General features: G+C 33.2%; 3 protein-coding genes across 3 annotated transcripts; 1 reads left to right on the top strand and 2 right to left on the bottom strand.

Moving 5' to 3' along the window:
• Nucleotides 1-4,034: 4,034 nt before the first annotated feature.
• Nucleotides 4,035-6,821, bottom strand: LOC8272102 (probable leucine-rich repeat receptor-like protein kinase IMK3). The gene is made up of 2 exons (XM_015720221.3): nucleotides 4,909-6,821; nucleotides 4,035-4,823 (listed from the first exon to the last, which is right to left on the bottom strand). Exons 1-2 carry the CDS (start codon nucleotides 6,605-6,607, stop codon nucleotides 4,201-4,203), a joined length of 2,322 nt encoding a protein of 773 aa, XP_015575707.3. The 5' UTR covers nucleotides 6,608-6,821; the 3' UTR covers nucleotides 4,035-4,200.
• Nucleotides 6,822-9,525: 2,704 nt separating this feature from the next.
• On the top strand, nucleotides 9,526-10,433 carry LOC8272103 (PRA1 family protein B1). The gene has a single exon (XM_002520753.4). The coding sequence runs from the start codon at nucleotides 9,558-9,560 to the stop codon at nucleotides 10,293-10,295; it is 738 nt and encodes a 245-aa protein (XP_002520799.2). The 5' UTR covers nucleotides 9,526-9,557; the 3' UTR covers nucleotides 10,296-10,433.
• A 3,127-nt stretch (nucleotides 10,434-13,560) lies between these two features.
• Nucleotides 13,561-16,206, bottom strand: LOC8272105 (cation/H(+) antiporter 15). Its single transcript, XM_048375344.1, has 2 exons — nucleotides 15,325-16,206; nucleotides 13,561-15,247 (listed from the first exon to the last, which is right to left on the bottom strand). Exons 1-2 carry the CDS (start codon nucleotides 16,000-16,002, stop codon nucleotides 14,093-14,095), a joined length of 1,833 nt encoding a protein of 610 aa, XP_048231301.1. The 5' UTR covers nucleotides 16,003-16,206; the 3' UTR covers nucleotides 13,561-14,092.
• Between the last annotated feature and the right edge of the window lie 2,491 nt (nucleotides 16,207-18,697).

Here is an 18,697-nt window from a genome sequence, read left to right as displayed (position 1 = left end):
AACAATTAGAAAGACTTGATTGAAGTTCGGAAATGTTGTTTGTCAAAGATTTCTGGTGCAATGTCTTTATAAGAACTTATTCGTTACCATTTTCTTGATTATTCCAATATGGTTAGTCACCTTCTTGAGTTTTCCATTTTCATAAGGTAGTTATGGAAAGGTCCAAATTTGATACATGTTAATGGCACCCATTTCAATCGGATCCAAAGGTCACTCTCATAGAGTCCACTCTTAATATAAAAGGGTTCTATTTTCAACCATGAAATAATATTGTCTACGACTCCTTGCTACCCAAATTATAATTCACCCATAATTCATATTAATGTTAATTTTTAAATTATAACATACTTTTTTACTATATTTTAACTCTTGAAAAGTTGCTTAATAACGCGTAAAAACCACATTAGAGCAGCTAGTCGGACCAATCATGTCTATAATTTTAGTCAATTGACTAGTTTCATATCATAGGTTTAAAGGGAATGTGCAAGAGTTAGTCCAATTAAAAAGTGGAAGTAACTCTCTTATCCTGTTAATTAGGATTCAATCTCTTAATATAATATAAATTTTTTCAAAAGTGAAACAAGGGCTGGAAATGGATTATTATTTTGATATTAATAACTTTAGAAAAGAAGATTTTGAGGGTTGAAATGATTGTATGATAAGAATTTTACTCATAATTTAATCTTGAATGCAATCTTGATGATATTTTAAAATAAAAATCATATCTCAACTTTGCAAAATAGGATACTAAAATAATATTATTTTTTTGATTGCTTTAATCTTATAAATAAAGTAATTAAGAAATGAAAAAATAGAGACTTTAATATATTTTAATTTAAATTGAATTATTCAAGAAAAAGTATTAATAGTACCAACTTAGTTTTCAAGACTAATGTAAAAAAAAAAAAAAAAAACCGTCGCTCAAATTTGATTATCATTACTTCGCATTTCGCATGAGTGTGATCCCTCCAAATTATATATAGATATTTAAGAGTATTTTAAAGCTTTAATGATATATTTCTATATATAATATGGTGAAAATATGTATTTCTATCTCATTTTAGTTTTCTAGTCTAAATTCAAGAAATAATAGTCAAAGAGGAGAAACTTTAAATGGACTGCAACTGTAAAAGGCTTGGAAATAAGACATGTGGGTTATTAATAATGCCGGCCTAACAGAATTTGTCAACGCCTAAAAAAAAAATTAATTAGTTATGATATAATTAACGGATAATTATTTTTTAAATTGTTTATTTTATTTAGGAGAGTAAAAGATAATTATAGTAGTTATGTGCTGAGAGAAATATTCTAAAAATGAAATCTATATAAGAAGTAGAGGTTAATTAAACAAATGAGGTTTCTACTACTATTTTATCTGTGAGAACAGACTTCTACTATTCTCTCTACAGGAATTCTTACAGTTCATCATTTTCTACATCTAGTTAGTTTTGTTGTATTATTCTTTCAATAATTAAAGAAGCTTTTTGAAGACATTAAGAGAGATGATCAATCTTCTTCATTCCTTGAAGGGTCTTTGCATTCTGAGATAGTTTTAATTTTATGTCCTTTGTATCTTATGTCTTTCTATTTAATTACAACGAACATTAGATTAAGTATGTCAGGCTAAGTTCCATAAGTGTTTAGTTTGGCTTTTTACTTATGTATGAACCTTATATATTATGAGTTGAATGAAAGATTTCTTTATCTTCATATATGTATTAGTTTCATCTATTATTATTGATTGACCATCGTATCAATTTAGTAGTAATATTTGTTATGAAAATCTTTAGGTTAAAAGTATTAGAAACATCATCTTTATTTTAATCTATGTTGGTATAAGAAACCTAGGTTGCATCATTAGTTTGAGTGATTTAGCAAAAAGGCACATCACTATCTCATTCATTAGATTTGGACTTAAAAAAAATAAGGAAATTACTAAGTATAAGTTAGACTAAATGCTATTTTATCATATAATTTACATTAATCATTCTAGTTATTTAATTTATTTTATAAATCTTAAGATCATTCTCAAAGCATTGGCTTAGAGTGTTTAGATTTATTTTTAATATTTTGTGTGATAGTTTGTCTTTATAATATCTACAATTTCTTGTGAGATCAATCTCGTGATGAACTTGTTCATACTATCAATTAATTCGTACACTTACGAGTACTAATTTAAACACATCAAAGTGTCATATTTAAACCGATTCAAATAAGTAAATTAATAAAATATTCATAAGCTGAATCGAGAAAAAAAATTCATAAAAAAAAATTATTTTAATTTAGGATTTTATTCAAATTGATGCCAAAAAAACTAAAAAATAAAAAACAGTTTAGATGCATTATCCAATTTGTCAAAGATAATTCAATAGACACATAAAGTATGAGTGCCCGTACTTAGACCGATTCAGAGAAGTGAATTGAATCAGATACTCATATGTTGAGTTGAAAATCAATTTACTTTGGTGAATTAGTCAGTTAACTTTCTCGACGGAACAAAGGAAAATATATAATTCAGCGGTAGAGCGTCAAGGAAAAAAGAAAAATAACTCTTGCAAGAAACATCAAAGTAAAGCATAGTTGCCATATCCAGAGGGATGCGGGGAAATTCAAGCTTTCATTTTCCAATAGGTGTTGGACTACGAAGGACAGAGGACAGAGGCAATATCCTCCCTTTTTACCTTCAGCATCTTACCAACTTTCCCAAGAATGCTCCCATTCTGTAACTTCAAATCTAAGGAACCTTTTCATTATTGGTATCAGATCCTTTCTTCATAAAATTTGAGCACCAGCTCTTAATTTTGGAAAAAGGATAATTCAGGCCATCTTCTTTTATCATACTATTCTTTTTTCTTTTTTTTTGTTATTGTTATTAATATTATCTTCATTGCAGAAAAACTCCCATTGATTATAATCAATTTGATACAATTGAATTTTCTAGGCCCAGCATAGGAATAGCTTCCTGCAGGACTAGAGCTTCTGGTTGGATAGGATAAATTATGCACTTTCACAACAAAATAATTATCAATAATTCTCTGAATGATGTCAAAAGAGGAAACGGAAATCCATAATTGACATTTGACAGAAATTTTGGTTGTCTTTTTTTCTAGTAAAAATGATAGGAAAGTCTTCCCATTCGCTATCAATTTGCTTTCTGATTTTTTAATAATTCATTGAAATAACCTGGAAATTCATTCAGCTTGGATACTGAGCCCATAGCATCAGTAGGGAAACCAACCATGACACCAAATGACTCAATAACAACAGTATGAATGTTCCAGTCCTACAATTTGTTTTCAATTACTAATACATAAATTTTGCTTTATAAAATACATAGATCTATGTTAAGTAATAGTCTTCTGGGGTTATGGGAGTGGTAGAATGAACAAGAGACTCTGCTATTGGAAGAAAAAAATCTTATTTCATTTACAGACTATTCCATGTGATTTCATTGAAAAAGATATCTGAAAATTGTTACTGTATCAGAAAGTACCGTCTCTGTGACTATTATTTAGGTCAGTTATATAAGCCAATTTCCAAAGGAAATTGATTCCAAGTCTTTTGCTGATGAGGAGAAGAAAAAAAGCAATGCTGTAAATTGCAATCCTCTAGCTTCATGATTTATGGTTAAAGATTGGTGTTTCTTTTGTACTTTAAAACCTCAGGTGTTGGGTGAAATTTTTTTGTGATAGTTCCTTTTCCAATCCAACTTCTTGGGTTCTTTAATGACAGTGTCCTGAAATGAGAGTATTATGATTGATGTCAAGGTAAGGTGAAGAGCAACTTTAGATGACTCTGGCTTTTGGAAGTAGAGTTGCTTTTTTCATGAATGATTGTTTCATTTCAAATTGACACCTGCAATCTAGTTAAGTGAAAAGCTGAAATCACCCTTTTTTGCCAGAGAGAAAAAAAGGGTCTTGATAAAGGACTAGAGGCCAGGAATTCAGTCTTATAGCTGTAGTAGTGAGTTACTGATGCATCAGATGAAAAATGCATTATAATGCAATAATGCAATAATCAAACTATGTACTAGATTGAGAACAAAAATAATCTTGAATAGATTGAAACAAAGGTGTATTTACAGACATCATGACATTTGACACTCGAAAAAAAACCAACACTTAAGAATGAAAGAATCTTACTCTAATAATCTATTGCCTAATCTCTCTGCCACCACAAAATACTAATTAAATTGCTTCCTTAATCACTTGTTGAGGGAACTCCTGCACCATCATCTCCAGAAGGCCCGGAACTGGCAGCAGTTTCTGATCTAATCTCTTCTAATTGCTGAAGGACTTGTTGAACTTCTGGTCGTGCTGAAGGTGAAGGATCGACACAATGCAAAGCTAGTTTCAATGTGTTAAGCAATTCATCACCAATTGTAGATGCATCCTTCATCAGTTCCAAGTCGAAAACCTCATTAGTCCATTCTTCTTTCACAATAGAAGCAACCCATTGAGGCAAATCAACTCCATTCATTGCTTCACCAGGAGATTTTCCTGTAAGAATTTCCAATATGATCACACCAAGGCTGTAAACATCTGTTTTCGTGTTTGCTTTCTTAAGCTTGGAAAGCTCTGGTGCTCGATAGCCTAATGCACCTGCAGTTGCAATTACATTAGTATTGGCAGCAGCTGTCATTAGCCTGGATAACCCATAATCTGCAATTCTAGCATTTGCATTCTCATCAAGTAAGACGTTGCTTGATGTAAGGTTTCCATGTATGATATTCTCATGATTATGAAGATAGAACAATCCCCGAGCCATGCCTTGTGCTATCTTCATTCTCGTTGGCCAATCAACCGGTGTATCAGGTCCTCTAGCTGCAATAAGGCACATCATGTCACTAGCTGATAATAAATATTTAATGAATCAACCAAGTTAAGAAGTTTCTATTTTCTTGCTTACCATGGAGGAAAGTTGCAAGACTTCCTTTAGACATGTAGTCAAAAACAAGAAGTTTCTCTCCTTTAGGTCCTAAATAGTAAGCTCTCAAAGCTAAAAGATTTGGGTGCCTGATTTTACCAAGCGCATTAACCTCATTTTCAAATTCTCTTTGGCCTTTGGTGATCTTTTCTCTTAATCTTTTCACTGCAACTTGATTCCCATCTTCTAATGTGGCCTTATACACTGTTCCATAAGTACTCTTTCCCATAATTTCAGCAGTTGCACACAAAAGATCATCAGCTGTAAAGGCTAAAGGCCCATCAAAATGGACTAGTTTCCCTCCAACTTCTCCACCAGATTCAACTTCCCCAGCAACAGGCGGAGCGCCTTTTACGACTCTTGCTGCTGCCGCAGCAGCCCTTGATGCAGCTTCGCCATTCTTGGATTTTGATCCAGCTTTTTTCCTTATCAAGCAACAAAGCAGAATCAAGCAAAGTATAATTAGCACAATAAGAAGTGCTCCAGCTGCAATAAGAATTATGTCTTTAGTACTCAGTTTTCGATGATGCTTTCTTGGCATCTCTGGTGGTGGAGCTGGACCTGAAGGCTCTTGAGATGGACATGGAGCTGCGCCACTAAACCCACATAATTGAATATTACCAGCGAAAGAGCTTGAATTGAACTTTTGGGAAAGTGGAACAGGAACAGGACCAGAAAGGTTATTGTAAGAAACATTGAAAGATACAAGACTGTGTAGATTGGCTAAAGAATCAGGAATTTCTCCACTGAGCTCATTTTGCGATAAATCAAGTTGGGTAAGTGTAGACACATTTCCTAATGTTCCAGGAATATGACCACTAAGTTTGTTTCTATTCAAATTAAGAGAAGAGAGGTTATGCAATCCGCCAAGAACTTCTGGGATTTGATTGTCAAGATCGTTGTTCTCAAGATTCAACAGAACAAGTGCAGATAAATTGGAAAGACCAGTAGGCAAGCTTCCATTAATGGCATTATTAGAAATATCTAAGTAAATGAGAGAAGGAGAGAGCCTAACAGGAAGTGGACCTGACAATGAATTATAACTTACATTAAGTCTAAAAAGCTTGGTAGCATTTGCAAGGCTATCAGGAATAATTCCAGTAAGAGAGTTATTACCAAGGTCTAAAGTTTGAAGCAAAAGACAAGAACCTAAAGAAGAAGGGATAGAACCTGAAAATCGATTATTGAATAATTGAACGCCTCTAAGATTAGGAAGAATCCCTAAAGTTTTAGGGATTGAACCGCCAATGATATTGTCATGAAGGCTAAGCTTTCTAAGACCTTGAAGCTGACCAATTTTATCAGTAATTTTGCCTCCTAATCCTTTCCATGGAAGCTGAATTACAATAACCTGACCTTGAGCACATTTGATTCCAACCCAGCCACCAGAACAAGCGCCATAACCACTATCATTCCAGCTCTTTAAGAACCCTTTTGTGTCGACTAACTCTGCTTTGAAAGCTTGCAATGCTTGAAAATCAGCTTGAGTTACAACAACACCATCCCAAACTTGGCTTGAAACAGGTTGAATTACAAAAATGAGAAGCTGAAGAAACAAGAAAATATGAGTACAGAGAAAAAAGGGTAGCTCAAACTTCCATTTCTCTTTCTTTTTATTAGAAATACAACACCAACATGCAAGACTTTGAAAAGGGTGTTTGCAAGAATTGCCAAACATCATCAAGAAATGGTTAAACAAGAAGAAAAAAGAAAAAGAAGAAGAAACAAAACAATGAAACAGGAGCTAAGATCACTAGTGGGTTAGGTTTTGTAGGGTGAACCATGGGGAGATGAAGAGATAAAAGAAAGAATCTTTGGTATTGGGAGAGAGAAAATTGGAGACAAAGATGTCAGTACAAGGCAATAACTTGCACAGAGTCTAACGGCTAGTTTTTTTTTTTTTTCATATTCATTCATTCATAAATCTCTGATTTCAATGGATAACTATAAAGAACCCTCCCTTCAGTTTATTTTATTATGCACTTTTATCACTACTTTTTTAAAATAATACTTTTAGTTTTTACCCTCATATTCTTACCTGATTCAAAGAGCAGTTATTCAGTTAATCATATTTTAGGTTAACCGTACCAACTTTATCTAAAAAATTGACATACAATTTCTATTAAAAATTAAAATATTTTATAATATACAAATATTAGATTTTAATTTCACTATGTAATATAAAATGTTAGTTTTTTTTTACGAAATAATAGAACGTAGGCTATTCAGTAGCTGTCGAGATTTCATTTAAAAGAAAAAATTTAAATATAATGTCTTTATTAGAAAAAAATAAAAAATATATTATTTTTAAAAATAGTAAGATAAATATGAAAAATAGATCAAGTGTGCCAGTATTTATTATTATCTCGTATTTTAATTCATACATTGAATACATATTCATGAGTTATATAATCTGTTCTTTTATTGCTTCAACCGCGCCTCTAACGACTATCTTTCAATTCTCTCCACTCATCCAACAAGAGAACAAAACATAAATTAAGCAATGCAGGATCACATGAACTGCTTCCAAAAGACCATGATACCCTCCCTGTACATTTATATTTCGGTGGCAATGAAGACAAAAGAGCTTGGTCTTTTCGGGGATTTCCCATTTAGTTATTTATACGAGGATATGATGATATGTCTTTGTCTTTTTTGCAGGTGGAGCACAAAGTTCCTGACAGGAAATGTGGGATTGAGGAGTGGGGGGAGGGTTCTTGCTCAATTCAAACCGTTGGATTGAATCTTGTAAGGTCTCCAATTTTAAAAACTTTTTGCATGGATGTGTGCAGGTGCCCACATAAGAGATTGAACTTTACCATTTGATGATGTAAAGCACTTCCTTCTTGGAAAGGGGCCTTTTCCAGGGCTTTATGCAAAAGGGACTGTTGCGTTAAAAGAACTTGCAAGAAAAATAAATTAAAATGTCGTCATCGTCAGGTTGTATTTGGAGTGGTCCATTTTCCAGGTTCTTCTGTTCTGTGGGTATTCATTACTGCAATATCCCTAATGTACGAAGATGTTCTTGCTGGGTTGGGCATCTGATCCTCAAAAGAAAACTTGGCAGATTCAAGTTCCTGAAACAATGAGACTGGAGTGGTGAGTGAACCCTTTTCTTGATTGAGGTAAACCTGAGTAAAGGAGCGGTTTGAGCCATGAATCGCATTGGAGTTGATAATCTCAACATGTTTAATATATAAACTCTACATTAGAAAACTGATACAGGACTTTTTAACTTTTAACAACATAGATATCGTAACAAATGTTCACAAATTATCAATTATTACTTTTAAAATAAATTAATTTGTTTATATAATTCAAACCATTTATAATATCATACTAAACTGAAATAATAAATTGCCTTAGGACTTTTAAATCCTAAGTGATTAAGTACATAATCTATAAATCAATCATACACAATTTATTAATTGAGCAAATTATGAACCAGCGTTTCAAACCGATATAGAGTTTCGATCATCCTAGTTTAAATTTTGAATCATTTTGCTATTTTCAAAAATTATTTATTGAAATTATTTTCATTCAATAATTTAAATAAATTTTTATAAAGCATAAGGGATACTTCTTCAATTTCATACTAATTGATTTTTTTTCTCAAATAAAAAGTTTTAATTATTTATCATTTTTATATATCTAATATAGTACTAAACTCTTTTGTTGCTTATTTTTTTGTTGCTTATTTTATCCTTGTATTCACCTTATTTATAATTTATTTTATAAAATTTTATAAGCTATAGAAGGATGTAATAAATTTTAAAAATAGAGTAATTTAATAATTTAGTTATTTTTTCCTCTAACTAAACCTATTAATTTAATTCAAGTAAAATACTAAAAGACATGAACAAGTATGAAATTGAAAAAGTAATAATTAATAATTAGATAGCTAATATTTGCTCTAATCTCTATTTAGATTATTAATTGACTTTGGTCTGAAACTCAAAACCAGACAACCTTGTGGACCACTATACTATTAATAAGTTAAACTTTACATATGTATGTTTTCTTTTTCTTTTTCTTTTTTTTTTATTTTTGACATTAGAATATTCAATAAATTGCATGAAAACCAAAATAAGTATCAAATAGGCTTGGCCCAAATCAAACTGAGTTTTAGGCTTGAGGTGATGGTTGTTTTTACAGATTAGTCCTGAAAATGGGCTCTTCTTTTAATTAAATTGCTATGTATTTGAGGGCCCATGGGTTTAATGTATTTGGAGACCCATGCATTTCTATGTAATTTTGGGACTTAATTTCAAGGATAATGACCTCATTATTCTTTTTTATTATAAAATATTGTAAATAATAAACATTTTGAGTACAAGTAGAACAACAATTTGAAATTAAAACCTAGGATTATCTCCAGTAAATAATCAAAATCAAAGTCTAGGATTATCCCTTTTATTTTTGAATAAAGTCTAGAATTATCTTAAAGTAAAAATAAAATTGACCGTGACCGTGACACTAGTCCACCGACACTTACAGCAATTAACCAATTTCCTTTTTTTTTTTTTTCTTTAATAAAATTAGAAAGTTACGCTAAAAATATCATTAAACACCATCAGATCAGCACCGTCCATTTTAAATCAAAAGCTCCCCCATAAAAACGGCAGAGACACATGCAATTATCTGTGTCCTTTTTAACAGCCAATCTCCTATATTCTCTCCGTCTCTCTCCAAACCTCCACGCGCCCGCCGTCACAACCACCGCCACCATGTCCGCTCCGACGATCCCGATCTCAAACCCGCAAACACAACAGCAGTCTCAACCACCAATAGCGACACCAGCATTCCGCGCATTCATCTCACGTCTCTCCTCATCAATCCGTCAGGGATTTTCTCAACGCCGACCATGGTACGAACTAATAGACCGAACCGCGATGACCCGACCTGACTCATTATCCGAAGCCGTGTCAAGGATCCGTAAAAACGCGACTTACTTTAAAGTAAATTACATAACGTTACTCGCAATTGTTCTCGCGTTTTCGTTATTATCTCATCCTTTCTCTCTCCTGCTTCTGATATTTCTTCTCGGAGGTTGGTTCTTTCTATATCTGTTTCGACCATCGGATCAGCCTTTGGTGATTCTTGGTAGAACTTTCTCTGACCGCGAAACGCTTGGTGCCTTGGTCGTTTTGACCATCGTTGTTGTGTTTTTGACTAGCGTTGGTTCGCTTTTGATCTCTGCTTTGATGATTGGAATAGCTATTGTTTGTGCACATGGTGCGTTTAGGGTTCCTGAAGATCTCTTTTTGGATGATCAAGAACCCGTCAATTCCGGATTTCTCTCCTTCCTCGGCGGCGCTGCCTCCTCGGCTGCCGCCGCCGCTGCTCCGGCTGTTGCTTCTCGTGTTTGATCTGGTGTACGTTTAAAGATTCAATTATTTTTGTTTTACACTTTTGTAGATTTAACCTAAAGATTCGATGATCTCATTATTGAATGATATGGAAGTGTAATTTTGGATTTGATATTCGTAATCTTGATATTGCTTTTACTTCTGGGATTTATGTGTTTGTGATTGTGATTAATAGTTGATTTTGATCTGATGGCTCCCATATAGAAAATGAACAGCTTTTTCTTTAAAAATTTTACAAAGCACAACTAATTTGACTTCAATTGTTGTGTCAATTGCACCATTGTGAAATTTTCAACCTGTATCAGTTGTTATTGGCTTAATTGGTATTTCTAGGGTTAATCTCATGTGAGTTTTATCAATTTGAAGCAATGTCTATCTGAATTTCTGTTTAATTTGCTTCTAGAAGTGCACGTCAGGATATGTAGCCTAGTTTCCCATGTGTGATGAGCATATTGCTTTACAAGTTTAATAGAAATTTTAGATATGTTGCTTGATCATTTGGCTCCTCTGTGTAATGTGCAGAGTTTTACTAGCTTGAGGTTAGGTTAGGTTCTTGAATTACAACGTTAGAATTGATGTGAAAAAGGGTATCAAGGTTGGTTTTCATTCTGGGGTCTGAGTAATCTTGTGGTTTTAGGAGGATTAAGAGGCCTGGTTTCATTTGGAGTCTATGATTTTGTTCTTGACGTTGGATTTGATGTGAAAAGGAAGAAGCAATATTGTGAATTTAGGTTGGACAATCCAGGTTTCATTTTGAAGTTAAATGATTTGGTTGTGTAACGTGAATTTGAAGTGGATGGTTTGGACCCCTTTGCATTGGCAGTAAATGAACAGTACCATACTTGGCGCAATGCTAATCCGGGGAAAATTTTGTTTGTGGTAAATTATCAAGGTAGATAGGCATCATCTAGCATGGAGAAGTCCTTGAAAGTTATTGTGGCTATGAGATATTATATATGGATGTTTAATGACCTTTACTGCTAAGTTCACTAACAAGCTCCACAAATTATGATTTGGAAAAGGAAGTGTTCCGGGAGCAAGCTATTAGATAAACATTAGGGAAAGAATCTCCCAACCTCTTATAAATTATGCACCATCTACAAACCAAGTCGGATCTTGCTAATGAATCCCACCTGCACATGTGAACTGAGTTATACTAGTTTTATGTGTCTCGAATGCTGTAGGTTCAGATTAAAGGAATTGATGGACCTAATAGGTTGTTTGTAGAAACAGTTCTGAACAGGTATCAGTTAATGGCTGAACCGAGGACTACTTTCTCTCAAGCAATAATGGAACTCTCATTGAGAGTGGGTATCTAGAAGATTCACTAACTTCCACATAATGTTGCAACACTAAGACAGACATTTGTGACACGAACATCATTAGAAGTTTTGTCCTTAAGAGACTTGAATTAGTAATTCATCTACCTGATTCTCGATTTCATCCATTTTGTTGTCCTTAATCACTTTGATTCTCAACCAAGTGACACTTGCATCAGGATTACTTGACATCCTTGATGCAAGTGCCAAGGCCTCACGGTCATCATTACCACCTAGAAATATAACGGCGATGTTGCAAGGCAAATGATGTGCATTCCATTCATTCAATCCCTTATCTAGTAAAATCCCAACCCTGCAAGGCACACTGTATTGAAGCTGAATATTAGATCGCAAATCAGACTGTTTTACAAGCTATTAGCTTCTTGATTTCCTTGGAAAGGAGGAATGATGAAAGGATTCTGTTTATATGAAGCATGGTTGCATTGCATATGTGTTGTGCATAATCCTATAGCGGATGGCTGTATGGATACAGGGGAGAGCTGAGTTACATGAGTAATTTGTAAAGGCACGGATAATATGATTTGTGCTATTAGGTTGGATTCTCTTCATCTTCTTGTTGTTGTTTTAAGGTGTTAGTAATGGAGCTGCTCGGCCTTCAAGCTTAATGGCATGAATCACATAGGCAAAAATGGGTGCCGCCGGGTTAGATGCTTTTAGTAAGATAATGTTGCAACATGTCTTCAGAATGAATACAGGTAAGATTGCTTAATCTTCAGTAAGTGAATCCGATTGAAATGTTTTACAACGTTTTAATTCAGGAGCTTGGATCAACTAGTCTTTTCTGATGCTTGCAGAAGATATCTATCTAATAGTCTAATTCAGACAATAGTCAAAAGAAGGCTTGACAACAATAGTTTGGTATAAACACCATTGTAATAAACCTGCAATCAGTATAATTGGTCAAGTCATTAGTAATTCCATTGCCAATTTTTATTTATAACCTGTAAAACACATTAAGCAATCTCACTTTCTGTTTATACCTTTTCTCGACTGTCGCAAAAATCAAGAACACCTTTGAAGTTCAAGATCGTTCCAAGTATGGCAGCATTTCTTAAATTTTAAGCCACAAAAGAGTGATCCCACCATAGTTACAACAGAGGTAGCTAAATGAATTACACCAAGAAGGAATAATAAGAGGGGAAAACCAGAACTCCTTGTATGGAATATAGAAAGGCATAAAAAGAAAAAAGCAAAAAAACCTTATTGACCAAGAGTTCAGCTTTCTCTAATAAAGCTGCTCCTAGAGGCGGTCCGTCTGGCATGACCAACCCCATAAGTCCAGGAAACAAAGATCCATATTACAAGTCTGCAACACTGCCAAAATTGAAGCTGCTAAGAGCATAGCTAAGCTACAATTTTCACTTGCAGGATTTCCCTATAGTGCTCTTTTAATAACTTTTACTATTACTGGTCTTAGAACATAGATTCCAAAAAGTGCTAGAGCAACTATTATAAGCACAAACTCGAATTGCTTCTATACAACTTAGCTGAAGAGTTACTGCTGCCGCCAGAAACAATGAGAACCCAACTGATCAATTCAGTTAGCAGAGCAGTAGACATTGCAAGTTGGCCTACTTGTTTGTGTCCTTTCATTGCATCAGCAATAACAATAATTCATCACTTAAGAGTGTTTGTTCCTGTTCCAAGAACAATTCCACCAAAGTTCAGTACCCATTGATTATGAATACGACTAAAGAAGCAACAGATACTGATATTCCAAGGAGTTTTTGAAGTTCTTAATCACAGGACTGCATCCATATATACAGCAGTAATAAAAAATGCAGTACGGTTAAGTATCAACATTCTTTCTCTGGAAAAAATTCAAAGGTATGAAAATAACAAAAACTGGTTTTGATAGAATGAGAGGCCTCAGAATTTAGCAAACAAGTTTGAAAATGACAAAAGCCAAAATGATTTCAATCAAGAATACAAGAGATAAGAAATTAAAAGGCATTTTTCCAGAAAAAGTTCCGATGATTGGTCTGGTCTACCTTTGAATAATATTGTCATCTTGCTAATCCAAAAATAATTAGTTTCTTCCCGAGAAATACTTATATATAATGCAAGAAACACTATGGCATAAGCTCTAAGAACCACTGGTAGAGAGCAACTACTAGAGGGAATTAGAGATCAAATAGTTAATAGTTTAATTATAATTGCTAAGTTAGGAACCGTTATGCTAATTAAGCTAACCAAGTTTTATGCTAATTAAGCTAACAGAACTTTTTTTTTTTTTTTCTTTTGGTCCATTTATTCATCCAAAAAGTTATATTAATTACACCATGAGTTGTAAAAAAGAAAGAACAACTATGTAAAAGTAGAAACTTACATATAAAGTTATTAAGTATTCAATGTTGGAGAGTTTATTGATAAACCTATTAGTTTATTAAATACTAAATGCAACAGATTCTACTGTATGTACATAAAAAGAGAAAGAACCCTCAATCTGTCTAAGAATCATCTAACTTTCTCAAGTGTTTCATCTTGATGAATAGTTTTATCAACCTTGAAAGTATGTTGCATCACAAGAATTGACATCTTACAATCACGAGGTTTTGATGAAATTAGTGCATCGCCAATCACTCCAAGCTCTGGATGATCAATCCATTCTGTCATTTCTTTCACATGTTTCACTTTCATAGGCATCTTTCCTACCATAACAAGGTCATAAATATCCACCAAAGTCTCAGCCATATGCATCAATTGTAAAGTATTTTCCACTATCATGTCACGGAAAACAACACAGGCATTATAAGCATTTTTATCCTTAAATTCTTGGATTAATAACTTATCTCGTTCCTCCTCAGCTTCATCAATATCTTCGTTTCCGTGCATCAGGTTAATTTTCATGAATGTGATACTCACAGCAGGATTTCCTGACATTCTTGTAGTAAGTCTCAAGGCTTCGCGATCATCAGCACCCCCGACAAAGATAAGTAAAGCACTGTAAGAGAAGCGACCTAAATTGATACGAGAATCCAATCCTCTATCTACTAAAATCCCAACAGTGCAAGGTGAATTTTCTTGAAGATTATAAACATTAAAATCTCGAACCATGCGTCTGTCGGCTTTAGGATCGTTTTCTCCTAAGAAAGGAACAATTATGAAAGGAATCCTTTCTTCTTCTGCATAGTTACAAATAATGTTGTGCATTGTCTTAAATGGAGCAACCATGATAAATGGTCGGATTGAGACAGGACCACTTGAGTTCCTTGCATAGTTTGTGAAAGCTCGCATTATATGTTTTGCTGTGTTAGACTGTAATTTCCTGCTATAGCTATGGCTACTGTAAGGTATTATCTTTGGACCTGCTCGCCCGGCAAGCTCAACGGCATGGATAACATTGACATTTATAGGACTGGCGGCGTTCGGATACGATGCTTCGAGTAAAGCAATGATGCAATGGATGCTATCTTCGTTATGGGTGGAGGTAAGAATGTGTAATTCTTTGTCGGATGGGGTTGTTTGAAGGGTTCTGAAATATTTTTCTGTAGGAGGAAATGCAGCTAGTCTAATTTCAGGTTTATAGAAAACGTGTACCAAAGTGTTGTAAATTCCTGTCAGGAAAATGTTGGATAGCACCAATATGCTAAACATCCTCTCGTCCATAATCTGCAAGTAAGCAATTAATGATTAGCCCTATTATAGTAAAGGCTTGTATTCGAAGTACAGAAAGAAAAATCTCAAAGAAATGCATTAAAGATCCTTACCCCTCTGATAAGCCATCTCTCATAAGCAGTCAAGTCAACAACACCTCTGATATTCAAACTGATTGCTAGCAGAACAGCATTTCGAAGATTTATATTGATAAACAGTGTGGCTAACATAGTACCCAAAATCTTTGCCAAATGACATCCGACAACGAAGAGCAGCAACAGGCCGACATCCTTGTTGTGGACCATGAATGAAGTATCAACACTGTAACCAATTAGAACAAAGAACATAGGCTGAAAGAATTCCATCACCATCAGTTCAACTTTCTCTACTAATGCTGAACCCAGCGGAGGTCCATCCGGAATGATTAAACCCATCAGTAAAGTCCCAATATAAAAAGCTCCAAAAGTTGATTCAGCAATCAATCCCATAACTAATGCACAAATTAGTATTGCTACGACAAAATTTTCACTTAGAGGACTTTCTTCTGGTATTCTCTCGATAATCTGCTTCACTATAACTGGCCTTACGACGCGTGTTGCAAAGAGTATCATTGAACATAAGAAAATGACAACTCGAATCCCGTTACCAATATTTCCTTGCAGAATAATGACCGACAAGATCAAATGAACCCACCCGACCGCCTCCATAAACATGCCAGCAGACATTGCAAGTCGGCCTAACTCACTAGTTAAAAGATTGTGTTCTTCCATTGCAACAGCAATATTGGCATAGTATGTTGTTGCTAAAACATTTGACAGAGTAGGTATTCCTGCTTTACTAATAAATACACTGAAAAGATTCTCGTGTAATCAAACAAAAGTATTGCGCAAATATGACAGGCACGATGAAGCTTAATATACTAATAATCCAAGTACTTTTTGCTGTTCTGAGCAGCATAGCAACGTCCATTTTCACAGCAATGAGGAAAAGGTAGTATCCTGTGCCGATCTTGACCAATGTATTGAAGACAAACATTTCTTTGTCCGAAAATATTTTTTCCATGTATGAGTTGTTGATTTGACCCATGATAGACGGTCCTAAGATGACGCCAGCCTATACATAAACAAATAAATCGAAAAAGAAAGAAATTGTGAAATTACAAACCTGAATCTAAATCAGAACAACCATTTTATTAAAAAGAAATAATACTTACCAAGATATTGCAGACAAGTTTTGATCCAATCCAAGGGCCAAGAGCAAAGTATACGAGATTGCACATGAGTAAGGACACGATGGCTTGAAGCATGAAAACAGGAAACGTGAAAGCTAAAGGATTATATTTGTCAAAAATGCCATGACCACCGTAATCTTCACGATATGCTGTACAAATTTTAGGGTGCACCATTTTCTGGCCTTCATTTTTGACCTTGAAGAATGAAGAAACAATTTCAAGTATCATTTTTACTACATCCATTATTAAGAAACAGTATCTATTTCTTGCTGTAGCTCCCACCCACCTCCATGGTTTGTCTTTAAGCAGATGAGTTTGAGATAAATTTAGTACGATAACAGAAGTTGGCTCCTAATTTCACAGCATTGCAATACCAAGTCAAAAGAATGGAATTGTAATGGAGAAGGACAATGATATTAATGGTCTTACGGTTACCTAAGAATCAAACTGGATTGAGGCAGGGGTCGTGAATTTCTTTTTTCGTTGTCAAATTCATGTAACAATTCTCTCTAAATCTTTTAGATGAACCGTTTTAACTGTGTGAAATCATTGACTGGTTAACAATAATTATGAACTGACTAATATAATACTATCATAAAGTATTTTAAAGATTATAATTTTGGTAGAAACTCCATAATACTATACGTATAACAAACACAATTTATCTAATAAGAGAATTAATTTTAGTCTTTTTAATTTAATCTTAAATATAAATGTATGTTGCAGTCTTTATTTTGACTTTAGAATATTACTATAAATTAATCCCTTCCGTTTTGCCAAAACAACAAACAACTATTAATACTGTAACAAAAAATAAATTAAAATAAAATAAAAAGAGATTATTGATGCGAAAAGGCAGCTAAAGTTGGAGAAATTCCCTTCTAGTCTTATTAATGAAGACTATGTTTGCTATTAAGGGTAGAAATCTATGTACCCATATTGGGTCAGTTACAAGCTTTCTTAGGATAGGAATTTAAGACAATAATTAATGATTAATTATTGTAAGACTACAAGTTGGTTAGTATGGATAATTCAAGCTTTGATGTCATTAATTTTAACAAGCTACCATTCAGCATATTTATAACTTTTTGTGGGTTCTTATTATTATTCAATATATGTGTTTTACTTTTTCAATAACAATAACATCTAGATAAAAAAATTATGGTTCTAATATAATCAGTTATAAATAGAAATAAATTCTTCATAATAATATTTGTATGTATAATTTTTTAAAAAAATATACCATAATGTTGTATTTTATCTATTATAGTATTATTTTATCACATCAATCTTATTTGTATAATACGACAATATATTTATATATTTTATATTTAGTTTCTATCATTCCACCAATAAGATACAAAGAAAAGTTTTAGTATCTAAAACTCTATTAAATTATAACCTCCTTATAGTCATACATTTTATATAATCCCAAGTGTATGATTATTGAGAGATTTTACTATATATATATATTCTTATTAATTAGTGATGCAATAGTAACGTCTCACTCGTAACCTAATGAATTATATAATTAGATTTTATATAAAAAGTTTGAATCCACAATTGTTCAAAAAATTAGTGAGAATTATTTATAAAGAATTATTTTTAGATAAATTCGAATATGTTTTATATATATATATATTACATTATAAAAGGTACAAAAACAATATGCAATATTTTGGGTTAATGTAGCATTATCTATCAAAGACTTAAAAAAAAAAAAAAAAACCTTATTTTATTCCCATATGGTTCCTTCACGCTTTCTTTCTCATCTTAGATTCCTTTTTTCTTTAGCTTAGTTATATAATATTCTAATTACTATATCCTTCTAACAACATATTCATAGTTTCTTTGTTTCCTTTCTAAACTGGACAAGAAAATTTTATTTAAATCGATCCTAGGAATTTGGTCTCAAAATTCGACCGTGGATTAAATTTTATTAGTATGTATAAAATTCCTTCGAAATCAAGAACATAAATTGCTTTTTCTTAGGCATACTAAAAACATTATTAGCACAATATACTAAACATAAACAATCTCTAACAATGTAACTCAAAAGTAAATCTGGCCTTTCTTTCTGGACCATGCTTTAGATAAGTATAAATTTGCCTCAAAATCTCTCTCTCTTAAAGATGCTCCTAGAGGGAACTATTAAAGTAGGTCTAAATCAGATTCCATGCAAAAGCAAAGGACTAAACATATCTCATTTCATTACTTAAAAGCAACCAGGCAAC

The sequence above is a fragment of the Ricinus communis genome, chromosome 6 (genome assembly GCF_019578655.1).
Source record: "Ricinus communis isolate WT05 ecotype wild-type chromosome 6, ASM1957865v1, whole genome shotgun sequence".
NCBI lineage: Eukaryota > Viridiplantae > Streptophyta > Magnoliopsida > Malpighiales > Euphorbiaceae > Ricinus > Ricinus communis.
The sequence above is the reverse complement of the archived record's forward strand: the minus strand, read 5'-3'. Positions and strand labels throughout refer to the sequence as shown.

Excerpts from the sequence above, each read along its gene's own strand:
- LOC8272102 (XM_015720221.3), bottom strand. The coding sequence starts at position 6,607 with ATGATGTTTGGCAATTCTTGCAAACACCCTTTTCAAAGTCTTGCATGT. Across the intron at positions 4,824-4,908 it reads TCTTGCAACTTTCCTCCATG|CTAGAGGACCTGATACACCG; the intron begins GTAAGCAAGAAA and ends GCCTTATTGCAG.
- LOC8272103 (XM_002520753.4), top strand. The coding sequence starts at position 9,558 with ATGCAATTATCTGTGTCCTTTTTAACAGCCAATCTCCTATATTCTCTC.
- LOC8272105 (XM_048375344.1), bottom strand. The coding sequence starts at position 16,002 with ATGGAAGAACACAATCTTTTAACTAGTGAGTTAGGCCGACTTGCAATG. Across the intron at positions 15,248-15,324 it reads TAAGGATCTTTAATGCATTT|ATTATGGACGAGAGGATGTT; the intron begins CTTTGAGATTTT and ends GCTTACTTGCAG.